The sequence below is a fragment of the Doryrhamphus excisus genome, chromosome 1 (genome assembly GCF_030265055.1).
Source record: "Doryrhamphus excisus isolate RoL2022-K1 chromosome 1, RoL_Dexc_1.0, whole genome shotgun sequence".
Classification (NCBI taxonomy): Eukaryota; Metazoa; Chordata; class Actinopteri; order Syngnathiformes; family Syngnathidae; genus Doryrhamphus; species Doryrhamphus excisus.
Window position 1 is genome coordinate 22147588 of NC_080466.1, and position 16371 is coordinate 22163958.

Genomic DNA, 16371 nt, shown 5'->3' on the forward strand with positions numbered 1-16371 from the left:
TAAAACAAAACACTGGAGTTAAAAGCTGAAGAATAAGAACATAAAATCGGACTAAAAGGATGAAAACATAAGAAAAGCTTAACAATATGAGTTAAAAGCCTGATTAAAAAGGTGCGTCTTTAATCTTCTTTTAAAAATATCAACAGTCTCCGTAGTCCTGAGGCTCTCCGGCGGGCTGTTCCACAGGTGGGGGCCATAGTGGCTAAATGCTGCCTCACCGTGGGTTTTTGTTCTGGGTTTTGGTTTCGCTAAAAGGCCAGTGCTGGAGGACCGCAGAGTCCGCGGGGGTTGATATGGTAAAAGCAGATCAGATAAATAAGAAGGGGCAAAGCCGTTAAGACATTTAAAAACCAGTAAGAGAATCTTAAAATCCATCCTGAAGTGGACGGGGAGCCAATGTAGCGACTTTAAAACCGGTGTAATGTGCTCCCGCCTTCTGGTCCTCGTCAGCACACGTGCGGCTGAGTTCTGTAATAATTGGAGATTTAAATTACTTTTTTTGGGAAGACCAGAGAGCAGGGCATTACAGTAATCTAAATGGCAGGATATAAAAGCATTAGCACCTCCGTACTGGCCTGAGAGAGAAACGGGCGGACTCTGGCTATGTTCTTAAGGTGATAAAAACCTATTTTTGTTATATTTTTGATATGTGAGATAAAATTTAGCTCAGAGTCAAAAATCACGCCCAAATTTTTAACTGATTCGGCTAGTTTAAGATCCTGTAGTTTTGGTAAAACTTTCTCTCTCTGGCCTTCAGGACCTATAACTAAAACCTCAGTTTTGTCCTGGTTGAGCTGGAGGAAATTCTCTGCCATCCATGACTTGATGTCTACAATGCAGTTAAAAAGGGCATCAAGTGGCCCTGAGTCGTCAGGAGACACGGCGATGTATAGCTGTGTATCGTCAGCATAACTATGGAAGCTGATGCCGTGCTTCCTCATGACGTCCCCAAGGGGAAGCATGTAAAGATTAAAAAGGAGTGGACCTAAGATTGAGCCTTGAGGAACCCCACATTCAATTTCATGGGTTCCTGAGGAACATGTATCCATACTTACATAAAAGCATAAGAACAAAACCAGTTAAGAACAGTACCAGAGAGGCCGACCAGGTATCTAAGTCTATTTAATAAAATGTGATGGTCCACTGTATCAAAAGCAGAGCTTAGATCCAGTAGAACCAACACTGTAAGCTTTTTGTTATCTAAATTCCACCTGATGTCGTTTAAAATCTTTAAAAGTGCTGTCTCGGTACTGTGGTTCTTCCTAAAGCCAGACTGGTGTTTCTCTAAAATGCTATTTCTGTTTAAAAAGTCATTAAGTTGATAAAAAACCATTCATTCATTCATTCATTTTCTACCGCTTTTCCTCATGAGGGTCGCGGGGGTGCTGGAGCCTATCCCAGCTGTCTTCGGGCGAGAGGCGGGGTACACCCTGGACTGGTTGCCAGCCAATCACAGGGCACATATAGACAAACAACCATTCACACTCACATTCATACCTATGGACAATTTGGAGTGGCCAATTAACCTAGCATGTTTTTGGAATGTGGGAGGAAACCGGAGTACCCGGAGAAAACCCACGCATGCACGGGGAGAACATGCAAACTCCACACAAAGATGCCAGAGGGTGGGACCGAACCCTGGTCTCCTCGCTGTGAGGTCTGCGCGCTAACCCCTAGACCACCGTGCCGCCAATAAAAAAACAGTTTTTCTAAAATTTTACTTAAAAACGGCAAGTTGGATACGGGTCGGTAATTATTAAGATCGTTGGGGTCTAAATTGCTCTTCTTCAGAAGGGGCTTCACCACCGCCGTTTTAAAGGCGGTGGGGAAGACACCCGTCTGAAGAGAGCAATTCAAGATGTTTAAAAACTGCTCCTCAAAGAATCCATAAAGTGATTTTAAGAGTGATGTGGGAATTGGATCTAAAAGGCAGTTTTTCAGAATTCATCACATCCCCAGCTGATGCATCTTTGTGTTATAATATTTGTGTTTGTGTTCCATCAGACATGCGTAGCAAATGAGTGTAATATCTACTATCATATAGCTCATTCATCATGAACGTCTACAAAATACATAGACACTGCTTTCATGTGCACGACCTGAAAACCTGTTCCCGACTAATTGCTTCAATTCTAAACAACAAGAGTGATTTTAATAATGGTATGATGGCTGTAATTATGCATAACACAGTACTCGCTCTCATGACTATACTTCATACCATAATACATTGCAGTGAATTGTTACCACAGGCTTGTTCTATTAGACCACAAAGCAATATTGAAGAAACGGATCACTGTCAACATCTTTGGGCCATCATGGAAGCCTTCCTATGACTTCACATTGGATTGTTCTGTAAAGAAACACCATGATGATCCATCGCCATGCAGCAATGCTAGCAATGCTAACATGCTAATGTTAGCATACAGGCAGTTTTTGCTAGTGTAACAACCAGGGGCATTACACTATTTTCATACAGTATACAGTTGCACACATATACGTAAAAACACCACAATCGTTAGCATAATAGCATGCTAATATTTGAATAGTAGCATTTTTATCAATTTTCATAGGTAGACATTATGATGCTAGGTGTTAGCATGCTAAGATTGGCATGTTACCATTGCTAGCATGCTAACATAACCATACGAGCATTTTTTGTGATGTTCATGAATATAAGCAGAGTTAAGCAGACACTTAGTGCTATCATGCTAGATGTTAGCATGTTAATATAATTATACAAACATTTTAATCATTTTCAGAAGTAGGCACTTATGCAAACACTTAGCGCTATTATTTGAGGTGTTGGGCATGCTAATGTAAGCATGTTAGCATTGTTAGCATTCTTTAAGTAATTCAAACCCTTCCATGATATGTTTATATGTTTCAAGGTCAAGGAATCCAAATAAGTAGATAAAATAAATGTAGGCATAATATTTATTGTGTAAATCACAATATGGATGGAATTATGGCGCTTGGCAGAACTCTGCACTATCTGAGTTTGTCTAGTTTGTACTGAATTGACGTATTACCCTCAAAATGAATATACAGTGGAGCCTCGGTTAGTGTGTTTTTCGGTTAAAAATGTCCATCCAAATTGCGTACATTCTCCAATTAGAGTACAATATGGCACACATCTTGCATTAATACACTGTGTGAACTGTGTTTTCAATGTATTTTTATCACTAAACGTCCTTGTTTGCTGCCTATTAGCTTGATAATACATGGAAACAGGAAGCAGGAGTCACCGCCCATGATGTCATAGACATTACTACAGTTAACACAGTCTATACACATGTAATCTTGTTATGCATATGAAATACATATAAATCAACCATTAAGGGTTTTCCTGACCTTTCAATATGAAAAAACAAACGAGAAACGTTAGCACCATATTCCCTTTACAGATACAAATTGGGCCAAGTTTGAGAAACCTTGTGTTGACTGAGAAAAATAGCTCAATGTACTGTATGATTCAGCAATACAAGAAACCAAATACAGAAGGAATGAGGAAAGCCATCCATCCATCCTCAAGAGTAGGCGGTGATGTGACGTCAGAGGGGGCGGGGTCTGGACTCGCTGAAGACCCACGCGCTGCTGTAAAGTTTGCCACAGCCGTGGACGGACCATAAGTGCGTCATCGCCTTGCGTCATGAAGACACTAGAATGAGGAATCCTCATCGCGTTTATCCGGCTGGGGATAACGCGCTCTTCTGCGGACATTTCGCGACTGAGGGGAGAGCGACAGCAAGGCTCATCCGGCCAATGTGACGGTTTTCCAAAATAAGAGCGGCGAGACGCGGCTTCAGAGAGCAAACAGGTAACTCGTTGCTATAAGATGCAATGACACGCATCTCTACTGCAAGCATTCACTTTTACTTGATAAAGAGCTCAATACGCTGTAACGGAAGTCGACGGTTACTATAGAAAACTCTTTTCCTGACTGCTGTCAGTATCTAAAATGCGGCTCAGGGGCCAAATTAGTCCGCAGCTTGTTACTACTACTAATTTGCTTTGCCACTTAAAACACAAAAATATGATTACCGTAAAACGAGGGGACAAAAGGGACAATTTTCGGGAAAATGTTCGAAATGTAATTCTGCCTTTTCATGTTAAACAGGAAGCTGCTTTGTGTTGTTTTTTTTTTTTTTTCCAAAGAAGCATATATCCTTCAACAAATCGTTCAAAAAACATTTTCCTGAAAATTGTCCCTTATTACCCCGCCGTCCCTTATAACCCCGTTTTACGGTACAATATGATTACAATATATGTGCAGTATTTTGTTAATACTTTGATGAGAACTTAAATACACAAAACGTATGAGAAGAAAGTGCATGTCAATATTGCCGTTTTGATTAGTCTTGTTCTCATTGTTCTCATTCATTATGCCAGCATTGTCCACTCAATTGATGAAAAGGTATTTATTTGGTAAGTAAAGGGAAACAACAAAAGCTTTTATTTTCATTTCAGTGTTTATGCTAACCATTCTGTTGTATTCTTTGAAAATGAAATATAAAAACTACTCTGCAGGCCACAAATGGCCCCCGGGTGGCACTTTGGACACTATATGCAGCCTATGAATCAATATATACTGTATATTTCTCCACAGGCAGGTGAGAAGGATGGAAAAAAACGAAAAAAAATGTCCTCTCCTGACAACTGCTGCAACATTTTATGCATGCTAAATCACTGAAGATATCATCTAAACTGCCTTCACTCCATCATGGAGGAACAGCATTTTGACTGTCAAGTGTAACAATTCTTCTTTGACCTTGAAGCATCAGCATTTTCTGGCTATAAAGACGACTATTTGCAAGAGGCCCAAAAGATTTCATTTTGATAGACAAGCGCTTGAAGGGTAATCGCAGGCAGGACTCGACCTCTGCTAGAATACCGTGTTCAACTCCTCCCCTTGTGTGGTTTAAACCAACTACCTACAGAGCTGATAACATATTATATTTATATCATTTATTTATTTATTGTATTTTTATCATATATTTCAGTTTTTCTAAATTTATGATATATTTATTCTTTAAAATTTTATTCCCTATATTATTTTTCGTACAGTATTAACCTCAAGAAAATGCAAGTTGCACTTTGTTAGTTATAGTTGTTTTGGCAGGAAATGTGTTTATTTATTATTTTATACAAGGATGTCTGATGTCATCGGCCAACATTGGCATAAAACTGAGACACCCGGTCATATTTATATACATTTTTCTCCCGACCAGGATGGCGTGCACCACAGAGCAGCATTTTTGCTCCAAAATAAGAGCCCCAAACGGGAAAAAAATGACAAGAAAAAATAAAGACAACTAAAACTAGAGTCCAATCTGTCATGCAGAACATTACATAACACAGGCTACTGCTGTGGCCGTAACCCACGCCAAGCTAAAACTCAACTCAGAACTGTCCAGCACAGGAACACACTTACAGCAACAAACATGAGCACAAGTCTTATTTACGTCTTATTTTGTTTGCTATATTAGCTAATACAAGTGTAAATGTGACTATAGGGCTGTTATTTCATGTCTAGGTGGCTCTAATAATGGTAAAACCTGTATGTACAAGGTAGTCAACAGGTTTTCCAAGCTTTTCCTTAGCTAGGAAAATATTCCACTTCTAAATAAAGAATTCTACTTAATGGAAATATTTGAAATATTTTAAAGATAGAGACAACTGCAACTGCATAAATAAATTACCTAAAAGACGAAAGATTTTCAATTTCATTGGACAAACCCCAACAAAGGCTGTGATGTCCTCCTCAAACCACAACCGCTTTTAAGTTTTGCATTGGAAATAAGGACAAAACTGCATGTTGGCTCCCAGCAGGTTGAAGTGACACAAATATTTCCACCTTTCATTGCACGCAGTTCCGCCCTTCTTCCAATGGCTTGTAAAGCGGGGGCCGTGCCGGGTCTTGGCCAGGCAGGTTTTATGGTCCCAGGTCTGTCATTGCGTTGCCGCATCCCCTTCTTCCCAGGCTCGACCCCGCCGACCCCACCCCCTCTCCCCGTGCCAGCTGTTTCCATCAGCGCTCCTAGCGCTTTGGAGAATGGAGGAGGAGGAGGACGTGTCGGTTGTTTACGGTCAGTGACAGCGGAGTGCGGGGCGACTACTTCCACGTACGTCTGAGTCACATTCCCCCAAAATTACAGAGCAGTCGTTTGGCTCCAGGCCGACGTGAAATACATTTGCTGGACCTTAAACACCGCGCCTTTCATTAGGGAATTCCAAACTAATTGCTTTACAATTTCATTGCCTTTACAATCTATCAGGGGTGGGCCATCTCGGTATGGATTCCATACCAAGTACAGTGATCCTTCGTTTATGGCGGAGTGTAGGACACGATCACACTGGGTTTTTCCTTAGCCAATCAGAACGCAAAACACAATGCGCGGGTTCTTCTTTAGCCAATCAGGATGCAGAACACAAAGCGCGGGTTCTTCCTTAGCCAATGAGAACACAGAACACAATGCACAGGTTCTTTCTTATAGCCAATCAGGATGCAGAACACAATGCACAGGTTCTTTCTTAGCCAATCAGGATGCAGAACACAAAGCGCGGGTTCTTCCTTAGCCAATGAGAACACATAACACAATGCACAGGTTCTTTCTTATAGCCAATCAGGATGCAGAACACAATGCACAGGTTCTTTCTTAGCCAATCAGGACGCAGAACACAACGCACAGGTTCTTTCTTAGCCAATATGGACGCAGAACACAAAGCGCGGGTTCTTCCTTAGCCAATCAGGATGCAGAACACAATGCGCGTTCTTCCTTAGCCAATCCAAAACACAATGCGCCTAGACTGTAAAAAGAACGTGCAAAATTGCACCAAAAAAATGCAAAACAGCAATGGCGGGAAGGGTGAACCGTGATGTAGCAGGGGACAACCTTACTGATACTTTGCAATTTAGCAGACCCGTTGATAGATTGTGTGATGTGGGACCAATAAAAACCAACTGCTTCATAGTACAATACACGGTAAATTAGAAAAATGATGAGAACCCCGCAAATCAGCATCTCATGAAATAAAAATAAGAATTGTCCAAAAGTTCAATATTGCCAACTACTGGTTCACACTGTAATTAAAAAAAAAAGAATTAAACGACTAAATGACTTTTACAGATATTGATATTTACAGATATGATTTTATTGAAATGTCAACAATAATACCAACAACATTTTCTGTAGAAAAATAAAGAAAACAACAGCAATTTGCTCACACACATTACTGAAATGATCCGTTATGCTGCTAGTATCAGTCGCCTGCTCGGTATCGATATTTGTATTGATCCCTGCATCCATCCCTGACTGACTTGACCTTCAAGAAGGAAGAGAAATGCTTTACTTTTATTGACTGATATTCAGAGGTTATCACATGGTTTGTCTGGTATCAGGCCAGGTATCATGCCCCCAAGTGTCGACCTTCGGCCTCGGGCTGATTCGAGCACACGGGGGCATGATACTGGGCCTGATACCAGACAAACCATGTGATGATCTTATTATCACATACTATTTCATCATGAGCTTATTATCACGTACTTTTGTTTTTCCATCATGTAACGTGCCAGAGAGTTGAATTTTGATTTGAGAGAATCAGGCTCGTATTCATCCCCATTTTCTTTTCTGATTGATAAAATAATGTAGCGACCCTGACGTGTTCATGTTGACATGTTGTGCTCTTGAGTGTCTGACTGTTCCGCGTGACTGTGAATGCACCAGGGGTGGGGGCGTGTCGTGTTGAGGAAGCACTGTTGCGTTGCTGGCGGTGGTTGCAACGGCGTGGTTACGGCCGACAGTAGCCAGTATTGTTGTGTAATAAAAGCTTGTTAGCGATCACAGTCGTGTCCTTTCCATAGCGTCGGCAACGACGTTACAATAAACATAGACACGTATTTGTCCAACTCAGGCGGGGGAATACTTTCTACCAGTCTTCGTTCGTTCTTGCAGTTGCAGTCGCCCTTGGTTTTCCTACTTGTATTTGCATTTTTTGTTTTTTCCATCATTTCAAGAGTGATAAAACGTTCCATTTCTAATATTCTGTTTGCTATTTTCCCTATTTGTCTTTCGCCGGGAGTGTCAACCGCTGACATGTTGACAGAGCACAGACGGCAGCAAAACAAACGCTGTGTGTTCACTCTCGTGCGCTGTTCTCTGATTGGTTGTTTCACGGGCACGATACCAGAGCAGCGCGCTCTGAGTGGACAGCTACGGGGGCTGATACTGGACATGGTTAAACTCTATAGTTTATCAGTATCACTGCCCTGGGCTTTGACACAGTATCATTTCGGCCTTTTCCCGTATCATTCATGGGCGCTTTCTAGGGTACAGGGCCAATTAATACTGTAGTATGTGATAATGACTAATACAGAGTAATACGGAGGGAATAATTGGGCTGTCAGTCAGGCTGACTTGCTGGACGTCTCCCCGTGTCAGATATGTTATCATTCCAAGCCATCTTCAGCCCAAGATACTTACCTTCTAAAGCTTCAGACTCTTTTACTGTTTCCTGCTGTAAAGATAATTGCAGATCTAGAAGGAAAGGGGTTGGGGAGGGGGAGTCAACAAGATGGTTTGGGGCGAGGACTTTATTGTTCGGAGCCGTGCACACGCCAGCTTTGGGCTTCTCGTCCATTCCCACAAACATGTTGCACCTTTAACAAGCTTGGCGTCACCTTTAGAAATCACAGCTCATCCTCCTGCCGCTGATTGACGCTTTTTAAGGCGTAACGGCCTTTACATAGACGGAATGTTGCCCGGGGCAGAGTGGAATTTTAGAACGTCATGTTCGTATTGACATACAGTAGATGGACCGGGGGTTCATCTACTCTACGGGGGTTATGATCCAGGACCATCGATGAATAATTACAGTATTACGTCCATAAAAATGTCACTTCTCCATGCTCCTAACCTTCTTGCTTCCTGTGATTACTATTACATGAGATTTAAAAGTCTGTATTCCTTTCAGCTTTGGCACACAAAATTGCAAAAAATGCAAAATTTATAATCAACACCAATAAATACTTGTATTTAGTAATAATATATGATAATACAACACAACTGAACCTCTGTTCTCATCATTAATTGGTACCAAAAGGTTCAACTAAAACTAGAATGTACAAGAAATAATGTTAAGCCAAACACCCAAAAACATGAACAAAACATATGCTTTGTAAGGTGTATAGTTTTACCTGCAAAAAACAATGAAAAAAACAAAATAATTATAAATGAGGAATGTTTGGAACCTGCTGATCAGAATTTAGCGTACATGCTGGCGAGATCAATCGTTGTTTCTTTCTGAAATTTCTAGCACATGTAGCTTTCCTTAGCCCCATTGCGGGTTATTTTGCAGTTGCATGCAGTAAGAAAATGCATGGAAGGTGAGTCAGCAACACATAAGGTTGCTTTATTAGGGTACTATACGGTACACAGCAGTTTGTTATGTGCAGTATTGTGATGGTAATGGTAATGGTTTTATTTCATTTGAACATGCAGCAGATTACAATTGAGTGCATCCCATAATCAGTTCACAGTTCCACATGTCCAAAAGGAGTAGGAAGAAGCAAAGCTTATTAAATCCTACCCCTCCATCTGGTACTTTTACAATCAGTAACTGTTACATTTGTTCACTTCCTGCTTTCCTAATATAATTTAAGTTGTTTTTTTTTAAATAATGAATGAATAAATGAATTATTTTTTTATCACGTACCGAAGTACGAGGTGATATGATCAACCAATGCCATAATGGGTACCATAGTGCGTGTCAATATAGTGATATATATAGCACATCATGACTGGTTCAAGACTCTTCATCCTTGTGTTTAGCAAACATCAACTGCTTGTATTGTTTCTTGAATTGGCTCATCGTTGTGCATTGTTTGATTTCCTTACTCAATCCATTCCATAGTTTGATTCCACATACTGAAATGCTATGGCTAGCATAATGTAGTCCTAGCACAGAAGTGTTTCAAATGTAGTTCTTCCCTGAGATCATATTTATTGTCCAAAAAGAGAGAATGTTCGATAAAAACCGAATCATACAAAAACAGAGCATTGAGTATGTCACACTTTTTTTCATAGGTTGTCCGTTCTTACAACTGATGTGACTTACATATCAAAATATATATATATATCATGTTACTTTACTAAATGTGGGAATATTTTCTAATACACTTCCGCCTTGTCTGTAAGTGATGTGCAACTTGATGATACCTGTGTGAATTGAGAAATACAGCAGTGTTGTTTTGATTAGGACGCTAATTATGTCAAGCTTGTAGCTGCTGTGTCAGATACTGACTACCTAAGTACGATGTATGGTTTTCAGTCTATTTTCATTCAATAGACACAAGTTTTGGTGTTAAAAATAGGAGCATTTGATGGCTTTCCACGCCCCAGTATGCATCCGGGCATCATGCTGTGTATTACAAGGTACTATTGGATCCATATAGTACTTGTGTAGCTTTAGTTTGTCCTTGGTGTAAACGCTGGCCCCTCTCTTTGGCTTAGTCTTCTTCTCTTTGTGAATTGAATGTTGTTCGGAGCACCGCCATGGCGCTGGTTTTGACTGACGGGCCTTATAGTTATGTCTCGCAACAACTATGATGCCTTCAGGGACCACTGAACAAAGTGCGAAATCTCAACACTTTATGAAAAATCATATGTGGATTGCATGTATGTACCAACTTGAGATGAGGCATAAAAAGGTGCGCCCGAACACGAGGACGTTGTCGTCATGCTACGGCTGGACTTTCATTCTCCGGCTGCTGTTTGTCATCAGACTGGTGCCTCCGGTGTGTTTGAGGCCAAGTGTTTTACGGGGCTTCTTTGTGTGTCGCCTGAAGGCTTGTGGTTGTAAATCAAGTGTGATTCATGAAAACAGGTTCTCCTGTCTGCCAGGTTTCATCTCATCTTCACAAGCCACAGAGACATACAAATAGATTTTGGCCCGCAGCCATACCTCCCTGCAACTTCTTCCTTTACCAACTGCGCCCCTGTCAACAGCTCCGGTCCCCCACCCACCCCCCTCCCCTGCCCTCCCCTCCCGCACAGGGCCAATGATGTTGTTTTCTTTAAGCTTGCCTTTGACTGTCCTCCATGGGAAGTACCTGGCAGCGGATGCATGTGGCAGGCCTCTGTCTGGACACGTCCGTCTCCCCCTCTCTTCTGTCTGCACGGCCATGGAGTGTGAGAATCCTCGTATATGTGGGGGGTGGGGTGTTATTCAAATATTAAAGAGGATTTGTTGTGCATAGTATAGAAATGTCAGCGCCACAAAGGCGGCTTCATCGCCCGGAAGAAGAATGAGATCATTGCACATGGTCCTGTGAAGTCATTGATGGAATTTGTCTTTGGTTCTGTCTGCAGGTTTTTATAGTGCATCATCTCCCCGCCATGTGGTAATCATCTGAACATCACCCAGAAGACATTCTGAGCTCATCCACAACGTTACACCTGCAATGGCCCACCATTATGAGTCTTGGTTACGGACAGCACCATCTAGTGGCAGCTCCGAAGACATTAACAACATCCCTTCCTGGTGGGACCTCCAGCGTGATGTTCAACCGGGGAACTGGATTGATCTCCACACAGGACAAGGTGCTGGCTTGCCCTCCGTGAGTCCAGGGAGCTCCATGGGTGTGCAGTCGTCTTTAGCCTCCTACGGTTCTGACCCGCACTTGTGCTCCTTGGCTCTACCGCAACACGTTCCGCCTCCGCACTCCCCCCACCTCTTCCCTCCGGATGGCTTCAAGATGGAGCCTCTGCCTCCCGAAATCCTACAACAGGAACCTTTCTCACTGGAGGAGCCACAGGAGAACGCCGCCCCGTCCCGTCCAAAGTCCCAGCGGCGTTCCTCCAGAGGTGGCGGCCAGGCGGTGTGTCGCTGCCCCAACTGCGTTCACGCCGAGCAACTGGGTCAGAGCACGGACGACAGCAGGAGGAAGCACATGCATAACTGCCACATCCCCGGCTGCGGCAAAGCCTACGCCAAGACCTCGCATCTGAAGGCTCACCTGCGCTGGCACAGCGGGGATCGGCCGTTTGTCTGCAACTGGCTCTTCTGCGGCAAACGTTTCACACGCTCGGATGAACTGCAGCGCCACCTGCAGACGCACACCGGCACCAAAAAGTTCAGCTGCGCGTTATGCCCTCGGGTGTTTCTGCGCAACGATCACCTGGCCAAGCACATGCGTACGCACGAGTCCCCGGCAGGGCACGGGGAGGAGAAGCTGAACGGAGAGGGGAAGATCTTTGATTCCTCCAAAACTGCTCAGTCGTCCTCAAACATGTCAGCGCCTGACACCTCGGAGTCTCAACGGAAGTTGAAATGTGAGCCAGACCCCTCGGTCTCCAGCGTGACTGGCTAGCGCAGCTCCTTGCACCGCTTTGTTGTAAGGGTTGCCATCCGTTGCACTTTCGGTCATAAGACTGTTACGATTGAGCGCTTGAGCGTGAGGAACCCAAAGAGATGATTTCACCCTGCTTTAACTCCGTGATAGCACTGGAGCACAGACTCCTGCCAGGAGAAATTAAATTGTGGGGTCACAGTAATCCCTCGTTTATCACGACTGTTTCAGCAGTGATGAGTGAATTTCCGCAAAGATTCCACAATTCCTTATTTATAAATTGAATATTTTCGCAGTTAGCGCATAGAAAACTGTTTACCACCTTCTCGGGGAGTTTTTTTAAACAGATTGTTTTTTTAAACCTCTAGACAAGAAATAACACCCCTATAGTCACCTTTACACTCGTATTACCCAATATAGTAGATATAAGAAGATGTAACGTAGATTCACACACGTTAGCAATGGGAAAGTTTTTGTACTTCCTGACAATGGTCTCATCGGCGTATGATTATTGACACCGATAATGCGTTATATTTCTATTTTACTTCATTTTTTAGGCTTGAAAATGCTTAATTTAGGCACACCTCAGGTAGTAGCGTGATCGGCTTGGACAAAAAAGCCATCCAAACAACACGACGCACAAAGCAACCTACCCACTGCTCAACTATGCATAATACCCATGCCAAAAGAACACATATATATTCTCACCGCAAGGCATGCTGGGTAGCATGTGCTCTTTCTCACATCATTTTGCTGTGTTTCTTGAGGAGTTCATCAGAGAAGTAAACTAGGAGTTAACATACTCTTGATGTGTCATGTTATATTGCTCATAGTTCATATTGTTGTTGCAGCTGCACTACCCAGCAAGCCTTGCGGGCATTTTGCAAATAAAAGTTTGACGTTAAATGTTATTTTTAGCTCTTATAGTTGTTTTTATTCACCCACTAGTAGTAGTTAGTTTATGTGATGCATTGCTGTGGATGTGTTGTGTTTTCGGTTTGTTGCATCGTTCTGTTTGATGTTTCCAAACTCAAAGGTGATGCGTGTGTGAATACCTTGTTTTGCCTAAGACACAAAGATAATAGGTTATGGAAATTTAAAAATATCCACACTTGAGAGGCTGAATCCAAAATCTTTTGATTGAATATCCAAAATAGCATAATTGATGAATCATCACTTCATTGATTCATTGTTTCCGCTCGAGTTCCATCTCGATGTAAATGGAAGAAAATGCTCCGCACAAGTAAATACGTTTATGGAGAACAGCAACGGTAGAGCTCCTCTATTTTACGCACTGTTTACCAATGTCAATGAATGGACACACCCATAAAAAGTCCAAAAACTGCCTGTTTTTCATGCTCTAAACCAGTGTTTTTCAACCTTTTTTGAGCCACGGCACGTTTGTTACGTTGGAAAAATTTTGCGGCACACCAATAACCAACATTATTTGCTTCTTTCAGCTTTTTCCTGATTACGGACTCGCCACAGCAGATTCTTTTGATCCGCATACTCATTTAACCATTACACTACCACTCACGTGCATTGGAGGAACGAGGCAATCAGCTACGTGTTGCCACACGGACGAATATTACATTGCTCTGCCAGTCTTTACACCAATGACACGCGACAATGACACAATATTTGCAGAAAATTATTAATACATGTTAATTAAAAAAGTAATATTGAATAATTCCTCACGGCACACCTGACGATTTCTCACGGCACACTTGTGTGCCGCCGCACAGTTGTTGAAAATCACTGCTCTACCAACATTCACCACTATTAGAGCTACTTTGACAAGGTGAAAGGAGTTTCATTTATTGTATAATTGCCAATATTTAAGGGTATTAAAAGGTAGCACAAAGTTGATGCTTATATTCTTGGATCAGTTGGTGAGCTACCCATTGGGCACCCCTGCTCTAAACCCCATAATGTGCAGTTATTACACACAGTCACAGTAGACACATTAGACACATTAAACAATTACAGGCAAACAGCATGCAGTCAAAAAACATCTTATCCTGTCAATGTCTGATAATACGTGGAAGTTGGCTGAACTTCTGTGCTGCTGGGTTCACTTTTTACCTATTTTACCTGACTACTATAAGTGAAATTGCTAACAAATACAGGGCATTATTATTTATTATTACAGCTTTTGACAGCACTTCACTCACTTATTTGTTTGAAATTAAGTAGATCATAATTACAACATTGGCTAATGACACCACTGCCCATTAACAATGTCTTAGACATAGTTCAGGCCATACGTGTACGAGATTAATCATCACTTTGTGTCATTGACAAGTTAATAAGTACACTTGTGATAACTAAAGCAGTACACTGTAATTAGGTAGTTTATAATATTGTAATTGTTTTGGATGTTACCATATATGTTGATCAGTAGAATGAGATGCAATTTTTTTTACTAATTTTGCTAGTCATTTTTAACTTGTAGAGATTGTAAAAAAGTGATGGTGATGATGATGGTCTATGATGTTTACTTCATCTATTATTGTTGTATATGAAATAAAAACAGCTGTTGGATTCAGTAGTAGTAGTTTGTGGTTTCATTGCAGTCCGTCCAAGACGCTGGGCAGAAATGTAGAAATATCCTATAGACCAGGGGTGCTCACACTTTTTCAGCATGTGAGCTACTTTTAAAATGACCGAGTCAAAATTATCTACCCACTACAAAAATGCAAAACATCTATTTATTTTCAAATGTATTGAGGATTATTTGTACGTACAATGTATGTTGATGTACCTTACATAACCAAATGAGCCAATATTGCAAAACACACATAATTAACTATTAACATTTTTTGTAATTACCTGAGTTTACTTTGATGACTTGCACTGAATTGAACCAGCCAGGGATGCATAGTCCGGACAGTAGCTGCTGATAGCCAGCCTCAAGCACACTTCCAAATGTTTATCAGTCATGGATAATATCCGTATCATAATATCCGTATAATATTCCATATCCGTATGGAAGTGATATGTTTTTTGCCTTTTTACTTGGTCCAGCTCCTTCACTCCTTTTAGTGACCATAAACTTTAGCGAGGGCTTTAAAATCTCGCAATTCGCCGACTAGCTTAGCACTTTGCATCGTTGTTTACGCATGAGCGGTGACCTAAAGGTCAAAATTCAGTTGTCATCTGACTGGTTGTCCTGTATGTCAATCAAGTAACGGGGATGGATGATAGGCTGACATCGTAAGTTCTGCTGCACTTAGAGACGTTGTTTGATTTGATTGGTCGCCCGAAGGGCAACATTCAGTTGTCATCTGAATGGCTGCCCTGTATATCAATCAAGTGACGGCATTGATGCTGGGATGATATTTTTTTAATGTCACGCCGCGATCGACCAGCGATCGACCAGTACCACCTCCGCGATCGACCGGTAGCTCGCGATCGACTTAATGAGCACCCCTGCTATAGCCATTAAACCTGTTCACAACCATCAGGTGGGGAGAAAACCTCTCTTCCATTGTGCCTGGGCAACCTGATCTTTGGCAGCCAAATCTGCTTTTTGGCACATGGAATGTCACTCCATCTGGGAAGGAGCCATGAGATATTCCGAGTGTTCTCCACAAGCTCTGAGGATCAAACCAGAAACGATCGTGGGAAACGACCGATGTACCACCTGATAATTCAAGGAAAAATATAAGCATAAAATAGTGTGTGTGTGTGTGTGTGTGTGTGTGTTAAATACATGTTCTGGCCCCCGGGACAATTTTGTTAACTCGATGCGGCCCACGAGTTAAAATATTTGCCCACCCCAGGTGGGACGTTACAATAGATTATGTAAATATTTGTAATCCAATAGAGGGCACCATTCAATTTGGCCTTTGGTTTTTAGCAGACTAAAAAATTGCTGAATTTGAAATGTTGGGCAGTGAAATATATTTTAAAAAATTTAATGAACACAGGGACATCGAGGATGGAACCAACAACCACTCTACCTCCTGAGCTATGTCACGCTGTAGCATAAGCAGAATGTTACAGTAATGAAAGATGAAAAA

At 41.8% G+C, this 16371-nt stretch overlaps 1 protein-coding gene across 1 annotated transcript; it reads left to right on the forward strand.

The window, feature by feature from the left end:
- Positions 1-3623: 3623 nt before the first annotated feature.
- Positions 3624-14878, forward strand: LOC131143431 (transcription factor Sp6-like). The gene is made up of 2 exons (XM_058091748.1): positions 3624-3817; positions 11367-14878. The coding sequence occupies exon 2, from the start codon at positions 11459-11461 to the stop codon at positions 12365-12367; it is 909 nt and encodes a 302-aa protein (XP_057947731.1). The 5' UTR covers positions 3624-3817; positions 11367-11458; the 3' UTR covers positions 12368-14878.
- Positions 14879-16371: the final 1493 nt, after the last annotated feature.

What these genes read in the sequence shown, in the direction of transcription:
- LOC131143431 (XM_058091748.1), top strand. Translation starts at nt 11,459, where the DNA reads ATGGCCCACCATTATGAGTCTTGGTTACGGACAGCACCATCTAGTGGC.